Consider the following 19,491-nt stretch of genomic DNA (forward strand, 5'->3'; position numbering starts at 1 on the left):
ATGTGGATACTTAATGCATGCTCACCTTTGCCCTCAGCTACAAGCTGTTTCTGCTTAGCTAATGCTTTTCTTGGCAGGCTTAGGCGGGCAAGCCAGAGTTCAGTTTACTGCACCCTGATCAGCTGAAGCACAGATGACTGGCTCTGGGAAATGCTGCAGAGATATGGCCAAAATGAACTGAAGTCACTTACATGGAGCTGCAAATTGCTCTGTGTTGGTACTTGGCCAATTTGATTCTGGCCCATGACTGGGCATCCAGCCACAGCTAGAGGACAAATCAAAATAAACAAACCAGGAGTTTCTTCTAGGGACATATTATGAAGAGATTTTCAAACCAGGATTTAAGAACAGAATCCTCTCTGTCATTAATGCCTTAGTATGGACTGTGCGCAAAGACAGACCCTCTAAAAAGCTTTAAACACAGTGGAAAATGGGCAAGATACAAGACACAGGACAAGAGTTAAGACATATAGTGCTTTTCACAGCTCTGGCACAGTTCTCCCATGCAAGGGATGCATGCCAAGCTTTCAGAAGTGGTCAGAGCAAATGGCTGAATCTTAGCTGGTCCTGAGTAAAAGCTTAAGAATTTGACTTCATTTTATCTGATATTTTTTTGTTGATATTTATTTGTTGAGAAGCAGTCATTAGTAAGCACTCCATGAAAGAGACTGCTGTGGGAAACCCATGACTAATAACTCCCCTTTGATTCAGTTGTTCTCATTAGCAGGTTTTTTAGAAGACTACATTGCACAGCCTCTTGTGCAATAGCCCTGTGCAGAGTCCACAGATGCAGGGAGACAGACCTCCCCAACATTGATCACATCTCTCAGCAGAAATATGTAGGTTGGAATCACTACGGCAAATACAACCCTGTTTGCAGCTCCAGATCACAGTAAGTAAACAGGCAAAAATCAGGCAATTCTGCCACAACCCAAAGTAAGCTACAGAGCTGCTCATTTAAGACTTTTGCTAGGGTAAGAGAAGACATTACTGAGCAGTTTTCTCCATAGCAGGAGATAAGGAGGTTTGTGCTGACTCTCAAGCAACCTAGCTAGCAGGCTGTGACTTGGCAGCCCACTGCTACTTTGCTCGCTTCCCTGTTGCTCGAGGACTTGCATAAGCTGTGAACGATCTGCCCGCACACGTCACAGCATATGCCTCCCCATGCACCAGAATTAGCACGCTGCCAGACAAGGTGCAGGGGCCAAGCCATTCACCCTCCTGCCCACCCTGACATTTTGCAGGGTGCAGAATGCAGTAGCCTGGGGCTTTCTGCAGAGGAAGTGGTGGGACGCCCTCACATCTGCAAGGGGAGACATTTCAGGCGTCATCTGTACGACTCAGCAAGTCTCTGTGGAGGCAGCAGTGGCACTGAGATTCTCAATTTGTTATCTATAAAATGAAAAGAAGTTTTATCAAACATGTACTAGTAAACATCCTCCAGAGCACATAGACTCGCATAGAGACTTGCCCTCGCAGCAGATAGACTGAACTGTAAAAGCCCCTTGTCACAGCACTCCGTGTCTCAGTGCACCAGGAAAAAAAGCAAGCAGGGAAAATAAGGGCCTTCTTTAGCCACAGTAGGTATAACTAATCAAAAGAACCGGATATCTACAAACTAAAAATAACCACTTATAAGTATACATCTTTGAAGACGTAAGTATTATATCTGTATGGAATCATCAGGGATAAGTGCACAAAGCCACTACCAGGAAAGACACCCCAAAAGTAAAGTCTCTGAGTCAAACGGTATGTTATCCATTGGTATAAAATGGTGTGTCTCCATGGACCTGAATAAGTTCACAAGCATTTACATATGACCTTCAAGATCCCACCTGCACCCACACACCCTCCCCAACTTCATCTCGAACAGAGAATTCACCCATCACCTAGTCGCCCATTAATCTGTCAACTGTGCAAGCAATCAGAAATGAGAGAAGCTGTGTATTTATTACACATTTCTGAATAAGTCATGCCCAATATCTAGGACAAACAATACATTAAACCCTAAAGAACCATTTGAAAGCTTTTTGCCTGCTGGAAACAACAATGAAAAAGTAACATGATAGAAAGGGAACAGTAAATCATTCATGAGAATGATTAAAAACAAACTGTGGGTGAGGTGCAGCGAAACAACACTGAAAACAGCCAGTGTATTCTTCTTGAGTATCTCATGTTTTAGAAGGTAGGGTGGTTGCAGGCAACTTTAAGAAGTCCTACTTTGTGTTCTTAGTACAGAAAAAACATACCAGATACAAAATCCATAGAGACCTGCACAGCCGCAATGTACAGCTTATTCTGATGCCCCATGACTACATCAGGCACTGAAGCAAAAATGCTACTGTGCTTAAAATTACTTTTGCAAATAAAGCTTAACCTAAAGAAAAGGCATGTTAAGAACACTAGTGAAATAAGTATAAATTAGACTCCTAAGGGCTGAATAATGTTTATAGCAGTGATCTCACTGAGATCCACATAATCATTTTGGAATACTAAAATCAAGTTCTGAAAGAGTTATGGTGCCAAAGTGTTCACAGCTACCACCTAATGCAATCCGATTGTTGGTACCATAGTTTCCCAGATGAGTGTGGTAGCCACAAATCACGTTATCAGCATTTATTTCAGATCCTTTCCACTCTACGTGAAAATGCCTGTTTCAGGAAAGCTTGTTTCCTAAAACTATCATCCCAAGTAAAAAGCTCAAAAACAATCAATACAGACAGGATTTGTTTCTTAAAGTCTTAAAAAACATCCTTGAGCTTCAAGGCAAGGTTCAGCCTCCATTAAGCATTTGAGCATTCACTGACCCAACTGTGTGTCTTAAAACCTTTCAAAACGTGATTTTGAAAAGAGTCCAAGGTAGTAATATCCTTGTAAAGAAAGTGTGTCTCCTAGGTTGTTCTCAAAAAGAAAAATCTACATTAGGTCAATAAAATCACACTAGACTTTACAGTCAACACCATGTTTGACCTGGATTCATATTCAAGGGTATTTTTAGCCTCATTTCTTAAACAAGCAAGATTTATGCAATGGTGGTGTGTGTATCTATGTGTGTGTTATGCACCTGCCTGTCTCATCAGCCCCATCTACCTGTTCCTGAACCCCCTGGATAATTCCAAATACGCTGACATTCAGGTACATGAGGCATGGATAGATGGGTAGAATGAAACATTAGTGCTTCAGGTCAGCTTTTGTAAGACATCACAGAATCCCCATAGGCCAAAACCAGACTTAATTCATTACACTGCTCTTGGAAACCATGTGTGTTTGCAGCTATTGTAATATTGCTACTAGTCTATATATTATCCTAAACATATGTAACACATGGCTTGTGCAAACCATAGAACAAAGTTTCTGCCTCCAGTTTCTTATTTTCACTCCTTCCCCCCCCCCCCCCCCCCCCCCCCCATGTTTGGCAAATCATTTACTTCAGTAATACAAGTATTTGAGCTGCAAACCACCAGAGCAGTCAAAGACTTTGGCACTGTATTGCAGTCATGTATTATTTGCTTCATTACAAAAGGTAATCCCTGGGTTTTTATTAAGAGGCCCACAACAGCTCTACTCAAGCTCAAGGCAAAACATACCAAACCAGCACCAAATTCTGAATTACAACCTACAAAGTCAACATTACCCAGTACAAGACTTGTAATGCCCTGAAAAATACCTTCAACGGTGCCAGAGAGGCAACTCTGTAAGGGATATAAAATCAGACATCGGAGACAAAACCTTCTGCTATGAGACAAAACCTTCTGCTATATGGCTAGCTGTCTGTTCCCAAATGCACAGCTCTGCCCTCCCAGCCAAGCAGCACCTTCAAAGGTTTAGTTCTGAAGAATATGGAGATTTTCCTTTGCCTTCAAAACAGATTTTTCCTTGCTTTCAGCACAAGCATCAGGGATACCTCCTTCTCTACTAGATCTGCCAGCAGAAGCACAAACGTAACCCCTAGCTGGGCCTCAGTACTGCCTCCAGACCCCAGCTCTTCCAGCAATGTCCTTGTGTTATTCTAAAGCAAATAAACTCCTCTATGCTCAAATGAGCAGAACAGAAGGGTAAAACATGCTCTTGTACTCTCAACAGCAGTGCACACACCTCTAGGAACTAGCTCAGCAGCCACATGTTTCTGTCACCAGGAGAAGGGCTTTGAGAGCACTTAAGCTCTCCAAGGTCTCCCCAGACTGGGAGAAGGCTCTGGAGATAGGCTTTCAAAACCAGGGGCTACCACACCTTCCTTTTAGGAAAAGCAGAAAGCCAATAGGTAACTGTAAGCGCTCATTACTCTTTTTTGCTACTTGGACTTAACATCTGCTGGGAAGTCAATATTGATAATCACAGCATTGGTTGCCAGACCATCAGAGGTCAAAGAAAAAAGGATGAGAGAGGATGTATATCTGGAGATGCTGGCAAAGCACAGGACAGCTGCAGAGGACCTGAGCAATTTCTTTAATGAAATGGAAATGAATGTGTAAATTGCTAAAACAATACTGGAAGAGAGATTTAACTTAATGCACAAGCAGATAGATTTTGATGTCTGAAGCCTGGCTATGAGAAGTTGCAGGGAAATGGAAATGCAGTGGTTGCTAACGAGCATAATGAACAGGCAGGCAGCTTTGACAGCACGTTCTCAGCTGGAAGCCACATTCCCCAGGGGCTCCTTATCTCCCACATCCACTTCTTTCAGCAGTCATATAAATGCAGCAGGCACATTTGCCAACCACAAGCATGCAAGTGCTAGATAATGTTAGTGGTTGCCAGTTAGGCCCGTAGCCAAAGCTGCTACCTGGACAAACTGAGAAAACCTGGCTTCTCTGATTCCTGTCACCAACACTTAAACCTACTGTTGAGACACATACAGAAAACACAGCTCTCCAAGCTGGGGGCCTCTCTCTTTCACAGACCTCCAAACTGTGCTGTGCAGAACTGACCTCCTGATGGAGCTTCCACCCCATCTGCACTCTTCATTCATTTCTGTGAGCTTGCCTTTGTTTATTTTCCTCTTTAAACAGAGACAACCTGGTTTTATGTGCTCAAATGGATACTTTTATTTTGCCCTTTCACCCAAACAGCTACTGCCTGTAAAATTCCAGACTCGTCCCGCAGACAAAGAACCAGCCAACTGCAATGCCAAATGTAAGGATACACTGTTGAAAAATCACCAACACAGAAAAAAACATGCAAAGCATATCAGTGTGTTCCTGTTAAAAAATAACTACCATGATGAAAATCCATGGTACCCTAGCAAACACAGTGAGACCCCTCAAATGGCCATAGAGTACAGGCAGCCCGACAGCCCATTCACTTTTCTAATGCATTGCTGAAGAGACGCACCGCTTAAAACTCAGCGATGCATATGATAGTCTGTAGCCCTTCTCCCAGCACACATGGACAGGTATTACTCAGCTGTTCAGGAAGCTTGCTAGTTCTTCCAAGTGTAGCAGTTGGTCTGAGAAAAGGTACGTTTCTACTATTATTTTGGAAAGCGTATTCCAGCAAACATACATCCAAATGGAGCCAGGATGCACTCTGCCTACTTTAGCCTCATTCGTGAAAGCCAAAGTGACAGCAGGCCCGTTAAATTTGATGCTGCTCTGGGAAGCCACCCCTACTCTGTTTAACACAACATGGTGAATGTACTAGGTGTTGGACAGTGTTGGCACAGGCAGGCAGTGCTGCCTCAGCAGATGACCCAGTGTGTGGGTTTCACACTGCGTAGCGCTAACCAGAGTCAGGCCCAGCAACCCCTTAGCACTGCTCCCCTATCCAGCCAGCCTCTACTCACCCCCACACTGCATCCTGATAGGAAACTCTGGAATATGGAAAAAGCATCCTTTGCCCTGATAGGAAACTCTGGAATACGGAAAAAGCATCCTTTCCCCTCAGCATTTACAGCTATGAAACACTAGTTCATATTCTGCAGAGAAAGCTGATTGCTTCTCCTTGCTGAGGTGCCTACCTTACATAGGCAGACTCATACTGGAAGAGGAAGGGCAAGAGGGAGTCTCACTCTGTCTATTGAGACAATAACAACAGATTTGAGGCAGAGCCTGCCTCACACTGTCAGCTGAATACTGAGCCCTTTCAGGGCGCTCAGACCAAACACTAGCTGGGAGATTTTAGCATTTCTGCGTAGTAATAGAAGCAACAAAAATAACTACCATAAATAACAGAGAAATATATATATATAACTACCATCATACACTTGCTCTCCATTTTTTTCTCTGTTTACTCATTCCTGAACTACTAATAGCTGCTAACAAGAATGATACTGTTACAGAGCATGGAAAGGATGTCCTTTCACAGAGTCTCCCCAAGACAAACAGTGAGCTGCTGGACAGCAAAGAGTGTGAAGCTCCCAGACAGTAAAACCAGAATTAACATCTGCCCTTGCTACTGATCAGTGTCCAGTGTCAAACCCAAAGGATTTTGGACTCATGCTTCCCCAAAGGTTGCATTTTCAAACCTGGCATGTAAATAATTAAACTTTCTCTACACATTGCCAAGAAAGGAAGAAAAAAGGCTATTGTCATTCAGGGTTCAGTGTAGCTATACATAATCTTGACCCTCCTTCCATCTTCTGAAATTACTGAAATTACAGCCAAAGCCGTGAAGATGGCATGACGAGGAATCACTTACTCAGCTGCTAAGGGTTCCTGCCCACACTGGACCAAACAACAGCTCTGAAACAGCCACTGGGAGATAGCACATACAGATTTCAGCAGAGAAAAAACACTCTTCAAGGCCAAGGTTACCAAGTGGGTATTGAAATGGGATTACGTGTATAGCCAACCACCTCACTGATAGATGAAAAACTTGCTGAAGAACAAACTGCAGACGGGACACAAAACTACGAGAGAATACATACACACATGATTACAACGCCCCTTTTTGAAGATTTACATTTTAAATATAGACCTATATTAAGATTTTCAATAGAATGTTGATTTTGCTGCATTATCACAGGCATTGACTCTTTGTTGTTTTTAATAAAAACTGGCTAAGGCAACATAGACCAAACGTGAGTTGTTCAAGGCTGAACTGAATGATAACAAAATTCCTGTGATAAGGAAACACAGCCTAAGGTCCGCTGCAGAAAACTTCCTATTCTCAGACACCAGGCACAAAATCACTTCCAAAACCTGAATCATTAATGCCATTTAAAATGTCTTAACTACAAAAGTATATATAAAACCTGTTTACTTTCTACCAATGAAATGCAAAGTACACAAGTGGTTTGTATTTTGAAGGTCACATAAGCGATGTGAACTATGAACTGCAGGATTCATGAAACCATGACATTTTAAAGTGGGAGGACATAAAATATTTTTTCTGCCTTGTCCAAGTGACAAAGCACTAAAATGAAAAAACTTATAAAGATTCAGTAAAAATGTTTGGGATCCAACATTTAATATTAATGAATTGTTCTGGTGAGAAAAAAAAAATCAACAGCTAGGCACCAAGAAGACAACAATCCACAATTTCACTCTCTTTTGTATAATCTGAAAGAATATCATAAGACTTCATCTAGATAGGACTTGCTTTTTGCAGAAGGAGCACTATCTTAAAAGGTAACTTAATGATGTTGATTTATATACTATGTATTAAAAAAAATAATCCTCCCTTATGCTACTAATCATACTTGTTCAGAGTTATTCATTAAGACAAATAGCACCAAATCCAAGGTCCCGTTTCCCTTTTGCTGCTCAATAAAGTGGTGTTGGCAGCAGTATGCTTTAACACTCGTAATTTATTAACCTCATAGGTGTTGTAGCATGGAACTAAAGCCACAGACAGGAGGCATTTAGCAAGTTATACATGCTCCGTATTTTCACAGCAAAGGAGTTCCTGCTGTGCTTTTCTTGCCTCCCACATTTTTTATGATTTTTTCCCCTCATGGTAACTTGCCAAACCTCACGTATTTCGAGGATGCTTCCTTATTTTGCCCTAACCCTCTTTCTCATGTTTTAAAAAGCGTTGCTGTGTATTTATCAAGGAGACAGTTAACATATCCTGAAGAATTTCTAACTTTTTCAAATGCAGATAGTGAAGTCCAAGACAGACTCACATGATGCTTTACAGGACGGCACCATGGCTACACTTGCTACTCCATAGGCTGAAATGTATAACCAGGGCACCACAGCCATCATGTAGGAGGGTCTTATTAGAAAGCACTGAGATGAGCACATTTATCTCTGATTGCTCCACTTGAGGGAAAAGATTTTTATTATTGTGTGTCACTGGAAGTGATCATAACAATAGCTCAGCTTTTATGATTTGTAAGAAAACCTCATTTATTGGTCACCTCCATATTTGAAAGCAGATCTTTTGCACATCACACTAAAACTTTTCAAGATGTACTTGACGGTTCACAGGAGGGGTATTTCCTTTGACTACATCAACATGGTATCAAAGTCAGCCCAGGAAACCTACATTTCAAAACTAACTTCAGGCAGGAAGAGATTTAGAGTATATGATGTTAAACAGTGTCACTACTAACATATCTTTGTTCCCTCTATACACCCACAGAGCCATCAAGAAGCTTTACAACGTTATTCAGAAAGACACAGTGACGGGAACTGAGGAGCATTTTTCTGCTGGGGAGCATTTATATGGGCAAGAGAGTTGGTTCATCACTCAACTTATGAAGTAAAAAAAAAGTTCTTTGTCACTTGAACATTATTCTGATTCTAAAATGTCCAAAATACGTAAACTGTTGTGACACTGGACTTGTGAAGATGGAAGATGGAAAACAAAGCACAGGAATAAAAAGGACCAATGTTTTCTGCTTTTTAGGTGAATGTACATCCAAGCATATATTCCACCCTGGGTCCCCAATTCAACAAAAGAGGGCTGACGACATTTTACATTAACAATAGAGGATATACAATGACAATCATGTCATCTTTTGTAAGGCTGCCCAAGCACGCAGAGCCACCCAAAGCTGAGTCTTTATGACACTGGTTAAATAATAGGCTCTTTCCTGCACCCTGAAAGCAGGCTGCACAGGAAAAACACAACTTATCCATCCACTTAATTGTTTTAAAGTATTTGTAATATAGTTGCTGTGACGTCAAGCATTCGGTCTACTACGAGTCAAAACCCACCCAAATTTTCTTTCCTACAGGGCGGCGGGGCGCGGGGCAGGGGCCCTCTTCGAAAAGCCCAGCACCGCCGGCCTGCGCGGGCCCGGCCCGAACGCGAGGGACCCTGCTAGGCCGCGGGCGTCCCGCTCGCCCCGCCGGCAGGACGGCAGCCCTCGGGAGAAGCCGAGGGGCCTCTCCCTGCGGCAGGGCGAGAGGCGGCGCTGCCCGCAGCGGGGGGGGACGCTCTCACACACCCCGCGGGAGGGGACGGGAGGCCGTGAGGCGGCCGGGCCCCGCAGCACTGACTCAGCCCTCACCAGGTCCCGCACCTCCCCCCGCCCCCTACCGCGCGCCTCTCGCGAGACTCGGTCGATGTAGACGCGATGTCCTTTGGGGCACTGGCGGGGGGAGGGCAGAGGGGGAGGGAGGCGAAACCAGGGGTGCCTTGATTGATAGCGGTTGCCACCAGTGGGTGGGGGGGACGGCGAGGTCTCAGCCAATAGACTCGCCCCAAGTCGAGCGGCGAGCCAATGGTGGGGCTGGGGGGCGGGGCGCGCCGCTGGCTGATTGATCCCAGCTTTGGCGTTGTTCAGTTAGAGCGAGAACATTCTAGAGGTGAGTACGGGGCAGCCATTGCCGGGGTCCCATCAACCGCCCCTTTCTGCCTGAGCTGCGCGCCGGCCGCCGCCTCTCCCTCCCCCCTTCCCTTTTCTCCCCCCTCCTCCTCCCTCTCCTCACAGGTGTCGCCGCTAACGATGCCCCTTATTGTGTCTTGCCCGCAGTTTGCCCGGCACTGCTGTCCCTGCTGATACCGCCCGCCCCAGGACGCCGGGACCCGGAGGCTGCGGCGTCCGCCTCCGCCTCCCTCTCCGCCTGGATATAAGCGCCCCCACGGCCCTATTCTCCTCGCACACTCGGCTTCGTCGCAGCCCGGGGCGAGCAGCGTTGGGTTTATGTCTTTATTGGACGAAAACGGTGAGTATTAATAGTGGGCTTAGGGCGGGTGAGGGCAGCTGGGATCGAGAGGAGGTTTTGGTTCTTGGGGAGGTGCGGGGAGCGGGCGGGTGCCTTAGGATGGGCTGAGGCGGCGGGTTGTCGTTAAACGGGAGAGTGGGAGAGGTTTTGTGTAACGGAGCGTCCGGGACCTTGACGGGAGGAGGAAAAGAAACGAGGGGAAAAAAAGAAACGTCTAAAAGCTTCAAAACTTTAGTTACGGTTGTCTCCTGTTCCTATGGTTTGGGGGTTTGTATCTTTTTTCTTTTAATTCCCTACCGCTGCCATGCGACGAGACAAGATGGCGGCGGCCGGGGCCGCGCCTCCCCGGGCGGGGAGGGGTCGCGCGGCGGGGGGAGCTGTGGCGCAGTTCGGAACCCGCCGCTGGGGGGGCAGGGGGCTGTGCCTCGGGGGTTAGCCACGGGGGGGGGTGGGGGGGTGGACACGACAAGGAGGGGGGGGGCAACAACCGCGGAGCGTCCCCTTTTCGCGGCTGGAGAGCGCATGCCTGGCTGGAGGTGACTTATCCCCCCCCCCCCCCCCCCCATCTTTTCCAGGGCTGACTCAATGCTTAATTGCTGCATTTATGACTCATCACAGGGCTGAGTGGGGCGGGGAAATGGTGCTTTGAAGCAGAAAGTCTTGTCTGCCTTCCCGCTTTTTCCTTCCTCTGTGCAAGCATATGGGGGGGTGGTGCTTGGGAGGAGGTGTCCTAGGGACCAGGAGAGGGAGCTTTAGTCTACAGCAGACAAAAGCTGTAATCAGGAAGCAGGGGGAACGGCCCCCTTTTTTTTTTTTTTTTTTTTTTGAGAGAGAGAGTTCATGCTCAGTCACTGAAATACCTGCTTCCTCATTGCTTCTGCAAGCACGTGGTCAGGTTACATGGTGGCTCTTTCTAGACATCTTGAAGAAAGAAACCTCGTGCTTGAAACAAAGTCAGCTGTGTACTTTTTGTTAAGGAAGGGCAAAACTGTATCTGGGCTCATGTAGAACACAAGGCACGTACAAATCTGTTTGCTTCTTGTGTATAGAGGTTGTAAAGCTGACCAGAGGGGGAGGGACTGGGGCCATGTGGCACCGATAGGCATGCTCTTATTTATAAATACTCAGAAGGCGATTTTAATGTGTCAACGCTTCTGTCATTAACGATAACAACATGATGACGTGTCAGCACAGCCATGCTGTAGTCAGGGTCCAGTTGTGGCTTAAGTACGCTTAGATCTGATTATAGAGACACATGGTAATTTAAATATGTAAATACTGCTTAAGGCAACTTCAGTAATAGGATTCATCCTCCTTCTTCCTTCCCCTCCTCCCTTCCCCTGAGAAAAAAATCGACTGGAAAAGCCGCTGCACTGCTCTGTACCTCTGCATTGCTAGGCTTTCTACAGTGAAGCGTCAACTTATGTCAGACTTTATCAGGCTTATTGTTAAGTCAAAACTCAACAGGACTGCTATGAGAATCCTTATGTGAGAGGGAGAATTACTAATTTTCAACTTTTTTTCCACTCCGATCAAAAAAAACACTGGTAAGCCATGTGAAAACTATGTTGGGCTACAGATTGCTGCTGATTCATCTTACTGGTATTTATCAACATTCTGACAGAGTTCAGTTTATGATATGTTCATGCTATGATATGGAATTCAAAACTCTTTTCAGCATCTTTCTCCTGGTTTCCTCTGTCCTGCAGCCTGAAACATATCAGATGACCATCTCGATGCAGGAACCATTGGTCTCCATAATAAATCAAGCAGTGTTATTTTCCCATCCTTATTGATCACAGCATTCCTGCAGAAGTTAATTGTACAGAAAATAGTCTTAAGCTGTTCAGTGGCTTTTGGGTAGTAAGAAAAATGAGGGTGGAAAGCTCTGTCATGTAGCTGAGGAAAAGGTCCTTAGCAGTACAATTCCTGGTGGCTATTTTCACTTCCACAAGCTGAAGAAAGCCATAGTGTAAAGAATGTACTAGTTCATAAATTTTTTTTGTTCTTTTCAACGTAAATACAGCCCCTCATATAGCTCTCTAGCAAGATCTGGTTCATGTACATTAAGATAAACTTAATTTCTTCTCTGTTTATAACACTTGCAGAGCTGTTGCGCAGCCACTGGTACCTGTATTGGGGAAACATAGCATACAAGCAAGAACCTTACAGCCTCAGTGGCGAAAATTTTTTCATGTCAGAGACCGAGAACTCTTGCAGTCGTTTATGTCATCCCGTCTTCTCCAGACAGAAGATACCAAAAAACTGCAATCAAAGATCTCTTCATCTTATTGATAAAGCTACTAATAAGGCAAAATGTCTGTCAACGTCAACCGCAGTGTTTCAGATCAGTTCTATCGCTACAAAATGCCCCGTCTGATTGCCAAGGTAACTTAATAGCCATTGGTGTGAAACACTACCTACTTACCACTACTTGCTCTCTTCATAGAGGAAGAAGAGGGGTATGAAGCATTGATAATGTTCAGCCAGTTAAGAGGGCGATGAGGATGTCTGCTTCTTTCTGTCCACACTAAGTGCATATTAGCTCATCTAAGATGTGCTTCAAAGCAGAACTTTGTAGTGAGATGAGGAATACATGTTGGATTTGGCTGTTGAAGTCACTGAACTATGATTTTTTTTTTTAATTTTTTTAGGTGGAGGGCAAAGGAAATGGAATAAAGACGGTTATAGTCAACATGGTTGACGTTGCAAAGGCGCTTAATCGGCCTCCAACGTGTAAGTAGTCTGGAGAGGTACAGCATTCTTTTCCTGCTTTTGTGTATGAAGTGGTAGTGTTAAGTAGCTAATAAAGCATTAATACCATTCTTTGAGGATCTGTAAGAAATAAATGGGATCATATCGGGCTGAAGTAACAGAAGCAATGGCTTTTTAATTGCAGTATAAAAATCACAGTGATGATATGACAGCAGTGGTGGTTATTACACTTTCTTTACAGATCCTACCAAATTTTTTGGTTGTGAGCTGGGAGCACAGACCCAGTTTGATGTTAAGAATGACCGTTACATTGTCAATGGATCTCATGAGGCGAATAAGCTGCAAGACATGTTGGATGGATTCATTAAAAAATTTGTTCTCTGTCCTGAGTGTGAGAATCCTGAAACTGATCTGGTGAGTGCTCTCTCTCTGTATCAATGGTAGCAGTACAGAAACACTTGGATTAGACGTTTCTGGAAGTGGTGTGATGTTAATACCTAACTTGAATATCTATGAAGAGAAAATCCATTACACACACCCCTTTAGGAAAGTTACACATTTATAACTGCTCAGAAGTTCCAAGCTAAATTACTGCTTCTAAACTTGCTCTGTTGGGGATTATGATACAAGATATTGGACTCTCTGGCTTCATTCTGTGGAGATAATAATGTGAATGTTGGGTTTAGGTTTTAACACATAATTTTTCTGTAAATGGTACATTAACTGGAGGTTGTTTTCTTACACAGCATGTCAATCCTAAGAAACAAACTATAGGTAACTCTTGCAAAGCCTGCGGCTATCGAGGCATGCTTGACACAAACCATAAACTCTGCACGTTCATTCTCAAAAACCCACCTGGTAAGTCTTTCCTTATTTGGTGGGGGTAAAGGGAACCTCTTCAGTGTGAGTGCTGTCAACAAAGTAGGGAAACTTATCACTCACATGTAATTAATATGCTAAAAAAAAAAGCTCCAGCATACTCCTAGAGCATGTTTATGGGTCAGGGTATAGTACTGTACTTAGTTCCAATACAAGTAGTCTCTTGCCTTGTGATCCTGTATCCTTCCCAAGTAGAACTATCTGTTAGACTTGGATTTGCTTCTGTGGGACAAAACTTGGAAGGAGGAGAACTAGCCAGCAGTTTGCTGGTTTGCCTTTAAGTCAGTGTGAAGTAGAAGAGTAGGAAGTAAAAGTATACTAAATGCTACTTGCAATGTACTTGTTCTGTGCAAGCAACACTCTGTAGTAAGCATATAGTTGCCTGCTGCAATTTAAGCTTGCTAGAATAGAAAAGTCTAACCTATTCCAGGGGTCTCTGCTTTGTGAGGTCACCTGTTATATAGACTTGGACAGGCTTAGGTCTTGATGAGAGAAGACATTCACTGGAACCAGGGATTTCCCCAGCAGATGTGCATCAGCCCTGGATATGTCTGGGGGTGGGTACCATAGGGGATTTAGCAGAGGTACAGTACTGCAGGGGCTTTTTAGGTTTTCTATTTCATAGAATAAAACATAAAATTCACTTGCAGAAAGTGGTGACACTGGTACAGGAAAGAAAGAAAAGGAGAAGAAGAACAGAAAAGGCAAGGACAAAGAGAATGGTTCTGTGTCCAGCAATGAGACACTTCCACCCCCACCACCGGAGGAGATAACTCCTCCACAGGTTGTGGTAAGTTGAAGGGAAAGTGGGGAGATAGGGGTGTGTGGTGGCTTGCTGCGATTTAAAGCTTAAAAATTGCTGGTATTCCCTGCTAGTCAGCATTGCACCAGAAGTTCTTGCTGTATCCAGAGTTCACTGCTGCAATAGAAGGATCTGTGTCTCCTCTGTAGCAGTTAGCAACTCTTTGGTAATGGCACTTATGCTCCTTGCTGAGTGAAAGCTGCATATCCTTTAACAGTCCAGGTTTCTGAAAAAGGAGTATACCATGAGTATACTAGATGGAGGGGTATGACTGCACTTCAAGTAATGCTGCAGACTGCTGAAAACTGGTGTCTAGCTTTCATTAGTATTTTACTGTATCTGCCCTCTCTCCATCTTTTGGCTTACAGATCGCAGAGTAACAAATTCTTTAGGGAAAAATAAAAAATACTTCTAAAAATGCTCTCAAGTCTGTGTCTAGAAACAACACTAATTACTAAGCTTGTAGTAACATCATATGAATCTCCTGGTTTGGTTTTGTTGTTCAGGAGGAGGAGGATGATGATGACTGGGGTGAAGACACGACAGAAGAAGCCCAGCGGCGTAGAATGGATGAAATCAGTGACCATGCAAAGAACCTCACACTTAGTGAAGACCTGGAAAGAACAGTGGAGGAGAGGGTCAACATACTGTTTGATTTTGTGAAGGTGAATAGAGTAGCCACTCTGCTGTAGTGTTACAAGATGTTATTAAGGAGACTTAATAGCAAGCAGCTTAAGTCTCTACCAGAGTACTGGTTTCACCAGCATTGGGGAAGGAAGCAGCGCAATAGAGCATTGATGCAGACCTCAGTAGGTTTAAAATGTTTCTATCTCTTCCCATCTTGTAGAAAAAGAAGGAAGAAGGTGTCATTGATACTTCTGACAAAGACATTGTAGCAGAAGCAGAGAGACTGGATGTAAAGGCTATGGGCCCACTAGTTCTCACTGAAGTACTCTTTGACGAAAAGATTCGTGAACAGATAAGGAAATACAGACGTCACTTCCTTCGTGTAAGCAGTCTCCTCTTCTGTACCCAGTGTAACGAGAACTGTTGTGTTGTTTTTTTGTACCAACTGCTTGACACTTCTGGATTGCTTGGTACTGTGGGGAAGACTTTCTGTAGTTCATGGTTTTTGGACCACTTAGCTGGGGAGAACTGCTCGCAGGGATAGTATGAGCTGCTGTAGATTTTGCTGCATCATTGAGTTAAGAGCAGAAGCAGCAGTTTGCTCTGGAGAGGAAAAGGCTAGTTCAATTGGTTTTATCATGCTTTTTAATTTCACTGTCCTTTTATTACAATTCTAGTTCTGCCACAATAACAAGAAAGCTCAGCGGTACCTTCTCCATGGCTTCGAGTGTGTGGTAGCCATGCATCAGTCTCAGCTTATTTCTAAAATACCACATATTCTGAAGGAAATGTATGATGCAGATCTTCTGGAAGAAGAAGTCATCCTTGGCTGGGCAGAAAAGGTAAGGGGTAGTATTTCACATACTGTACCAGCTAAGTACCTGAATGTAGCATATTGCATCTGGTTTCTCTGTTCTGGTGTAATAGCTTGTGCAGATGTCTTTAAACAACTAATCTGAGTGAAGTTACTGTCTGGGAGAAACTTCCCTTTTTCAAAATGGGCTGTTAAGGCAGTGGAGTGAGGCTGGAGTTCTCAGTTGGGCTCTTGCTGTATCTGGGTATGATCTGACATATACTGCTTCAGTGTTTTCAGAAGGTCTGTACTTCTGCCTTTCAGGCCTCAAAGAAATACGTCTCAAAGGAGCTTGCCAAAGAAATCCGTGTCAAAGCAGAACCATTTATTAAATGGCTGAAGGAAGCTGAAGAAGAATCTTCCGGTAATGAAGAAGAGGATGAAGACGAAAACATAGAGGTAGGAAAGGTTCTTTTACCATAAAGGACTCCAGCCTGCATGCTTAAGTCCTTTAACTTTTCTCTTTGCATTATAAAATAGCTTAATTCATGGGTTACTGTGCATGTTGGGAACTGGAGGAACATCTGGTTTCCAATGCTTTGTCAGAGCATTTTTGCTACACTATCACTTGTCTACCCAAGGTCATTTTTTTGTAACACTATAGATTCATCTTATTAAGCCAGAGACTGTCATTGTGGAATGGTACAGTCTCCCCTACAGTAGTTCATACAGTGGGAAGACTGACAAGGTATTGGGCATAAAGCCTCGTGTTCTAAAGAGTTAGTGGTGGGGTGTGAGTTAGAAAAACTGATTAAAGAACAAATCACTGTTTTCCTCAGAGTTCAGACCGAAGTAAAATCTCTTGCCTACACTCCAGCAGAGTGTGGCTGGGCTTCCTTTCAGGTGGGTTTGTTTTCCTCCCAGTAATACCTGCTCCTGTTGCTGAACATGAGATCCTGCTTCCTACTGCCACAGATGCATGCCTCTTCCCTCTAAAGACTGATGTTAAGGTGTTACTGTAATGTCAACATCCCTTAACTCGGGTGTCCTATACAGTATTAACTCCTGCAGTGGCAGATGCTGTGCAGTGCGTTTCAGAACATGGAGCAGTGTGTAGCAGTTCATGGCAATAGAAGGGCTGTTGAGCAGGCGGGTGGTGCAACTACTGACGTTTAAAGCTGTTCTCATGCTTAATGGCAGTAGGTGTAATAAAGTGACTTGTCTCCACAGGTGGTGTACTCTACAACTGCCAGTGTACCTAAAGTTGAAACTGTGAAGCCTGCAAACAATAAAGACGATGATATCGATATTGATGCCATTTAAAGTGATGCAACATAGCTTCCAGCATAGTAATACAAATTTCTCTGCGTTTTCTGCCAGAAGTGTGACTTGTATGTGCACAAGCTGAAATGGCTTAACATCCTGCTACTTTGTACTCTAAAATGTATCTTTTTACTGTGACTGGTCTTGTGTAACTAAGCCTAATACCAAGGAGTCAGCACGTTGGTGAACTGATCTAGTTTGCAACTGGCATGTTCTATCTTGTTTTTCTAACTTGTGTTGGACGCCATACTTGAAGCGCATTTATACAGTTGTGGAAATAAAGGATTTGGTTTTGGTCAGTCTTCATTTGTGACTCTGAACTCCCTTTTTCAAGTAAGTACACAACTTGGTGAAACATGCAAAGTCTGAGGCAAAATAACAAGAACTTTGGAATGAGACAAAAAAAAATAGCCTTAGCTTAGAGGCTGTTGGAACAGTGGAGATGTGAAACTTGGGCAAGAAGCAGGTGTTGGGTAATCTACGGCATATGGATGCCAGCTTTTTAAAACAAAAGGCAACAGTGGATTCTGAGCCTTGCAGGCTTTTTTTGTTGTTTTTTTAACAGAAACTTCCATGTGTAGTGAATACCTTGGGTCTGTGTTTTTTCTGAAGATTATAACAGCTCTGTTAAATACAGGTGTTGGGTGCTTTGACTAGAGCTGAGGGAACTGGTGCCTCTAGTTGGCATGCACTGTTGGCTGTGGCTGTCCTGTTCCAGTCTGATGGGGGGGTAGATGCAGCAAGAGGCTGCCATCCGTTGCCTTGGAGCACAGGAGCCCCCGAAGCTGACCTGTGTAGCTCTGGAAGGAGTGTTGTAGACCCTGTAACGCCAATGCTGAGCTATCTGAAGGAGAAATAATTCATCTAAATCAGAAAACTGGTGTGACATGGTGGGTGACGAGGTTGTGGTGTAAGAGCATGGGTCAGTGCAGGGGGGTTGGGAGGGAAGTTTTTGCTGGCCTTCACAGCCTTCCACTGGGGGGGGTGGGGGTGGGGCGTTGTGCGAGAGAGTGGGGGATTTTCATTGTGAGATTCAGTATTACAAGTTTTGAGAGATCAAGGCTTTTGGGGCATGGTGAGCTGCTTTGCCTAGTCACACTGTTTTTAGCAGAACTGAGAACTGGCTGAAGGGGAAGATCTTGTTTGCTGCTTACATCGGTGGTGACTTGAGCTGCAGGTTTTCCTGTTTCACAGTGGGTGGATGTCTGTGAACTCACTATGGCATTGGAGGTGGCCCTGATGTCAAATTAGCACTGGCAGCTGTACAAACTGTTGGAAAGATGGGTGAAGCCACAAAGCATTTGGAAGTGTTCTCATTATAGATGGGTGTTTATGGCTGTAGTGCAAAACTGAATTTTAGTGTAAACAGCAGGTTTATCTCTGGTTTCTCTAAAAGAAAAATCATTCTTTCAGTTTAAACGAGGCTTGTATTTCAAAAGAACTGACAATTTTCATGCTTGTTGGGAAACAGGAAGATTAATTGCTAGTCTTGCGTGACATCTCTGAAAGATGTCTCTCTTCCTTGTGGTACAGGCACATGCCTCTCTTTGTGTGGCAGTTGTGAGCACATTGTTACAGGCCTTTGCCTGGAAGGCTGAAATCCTCTGAAAAAATCCGTGCTGAATACAGTGTAGCAGTTACAGAACTGATGTTTGCCTCGTACTGCCTTGGAAAAGGGCATGGGCTGAGTCTGCTCCATGTGGGTAGAAGTTAAGAGGCTAGAATCTGTGGAACTTTTTTTGAAGCAAAAGGGTAGAACTTGAGGGGTGGTGGCAAAAGCTTGAGAGGGAAGGGTTAAATATGTCCTGGTGGAGGCAAGGTTTCAGCCCTGGGCTTCCTGCTGGCTTGCACCAGAAGGCTGGGTATTAGCAATGCTGGTGAACAGTTCCACTTTCTGGGGATCTCCCAGTCACTTCTCGGGCTGTGCCTCCCTGGTAGCTGCTTACCTGTTGCAGTGAGGGGTGGGTGCCTGTACATTGGGCAAGCTCTCTGGGGGTAGCAGTTTGAGTCAGCGTTGCCTTTATGAGCAGAATTCCTGCTAGCGGAGGGAATAATGAGAAGCCACGTTCTTTCCCAGGAGTGTCGCAGCTGTGGTGTTGAGAAATGCTGTGGGCCTGTAACTGCGCGGGAGAGTTCTCTGCAGCACAGGCAGTACCCCCTTCCTGATCCTCCGAGCCTGATTCTTAGCGTGGTTGCTCTGTGCTGGTGGTCTGCAGATGTGGCTTTGCAGATCTGGGTTGATGCCATCTCTAGGATGTGACCAGAAGGGTTCTGTGAAGTATGTGTTGTGTGGT

At 44.3% G+C, this 19,491-nt stretch overlaps 2 protein-coding genes and 1 non-coding gene across 6 annotated transcripts in view; 2 read left to right on the forward strand and 1 right to left on the reverse strand.

Annotated features, from left to right (window-relative positions):
* LOC106112831 (exocyst complex component 3-like protein 2) overlaps positions 1 to 9,493 on the reverse strand; it is a 54,864-nt gene extending 45,371 nt beyond the window's left edge. For 3 of the 4 annotated variants that reach the window (XM_055800070.1, XM_055800088.1, XM_055800060.1), the window contains exon 1: positions 26 to 503. The gene's annotated coding sequence lies outside the window, so the exon portion shown is untranslated. Of the gene's footprint in view, positions 1 to 25; positions 504 to 9,429 lie in introns of those variants that run through there. The other variant, XM_027794623.2, reaches the window with a different exon arrangement.
* An 8-nt stretch (positions 9,494 to 9,501) lies between these two features.
* Positions 9,502 to 17,503, forward strand: EIF5 (eukaryotic translation initiation factor 5). Its single transcript, XM_005242974.4, has 12 exons — positions 9,502 to 9,698; positions 9,866 to 10,058; positions 12,167 to 12,446; positions 12,713 to 12,794; positions 13,015 to 13,187; positions 13,520 to 13,631; positions 14,303 to 14,442; positions 14,961 to 15,119; positions 15,302 to 15,463; positions 15,759 to 15,923; positions 16,199 to 16,333; positions 17,105 to 17,503. Exons 3-12 carry the CDS (start codon positions 12,375 to 12,377, stop codon positions 17,195 to 17,197), a joined length of 1,293 nt encoding a protein of 430 aa, XP_005243031.1. The 5' UTR covers positions 9,502 to 9,698; positions 9,866 to 10,058; positions 12,167 to 12,374; the 3' UTR covers positions 17,198 to 17,503.
* Positions 14,004 to 14,127, forward strand: LOC114013738 (small nucleolar RNA SNORA28). The gene has a single exon (XR_003556901.1). It is a non-coding gene; the product is annotated as a small nucleolar RNA SNORA28 (small nucleolar RNA).
* Positions 17,504 to 19,491: the final 1,988 nt, after the last annotated feature.

This window comes from Falco peregrinus, chromosome 1, assembly GCF_023634155.1.
Source record: "Falco peregrinus isolate bFalPer1 chromosome 1, bFalPer1.pri, whole genome shotgun sequence".
Classification (NCBI taxonomy): Eukaryota; Metazoa; Chordata; class Aves; order Falconiformes; family Falconidae; genus Falco; species Falco peregrinus.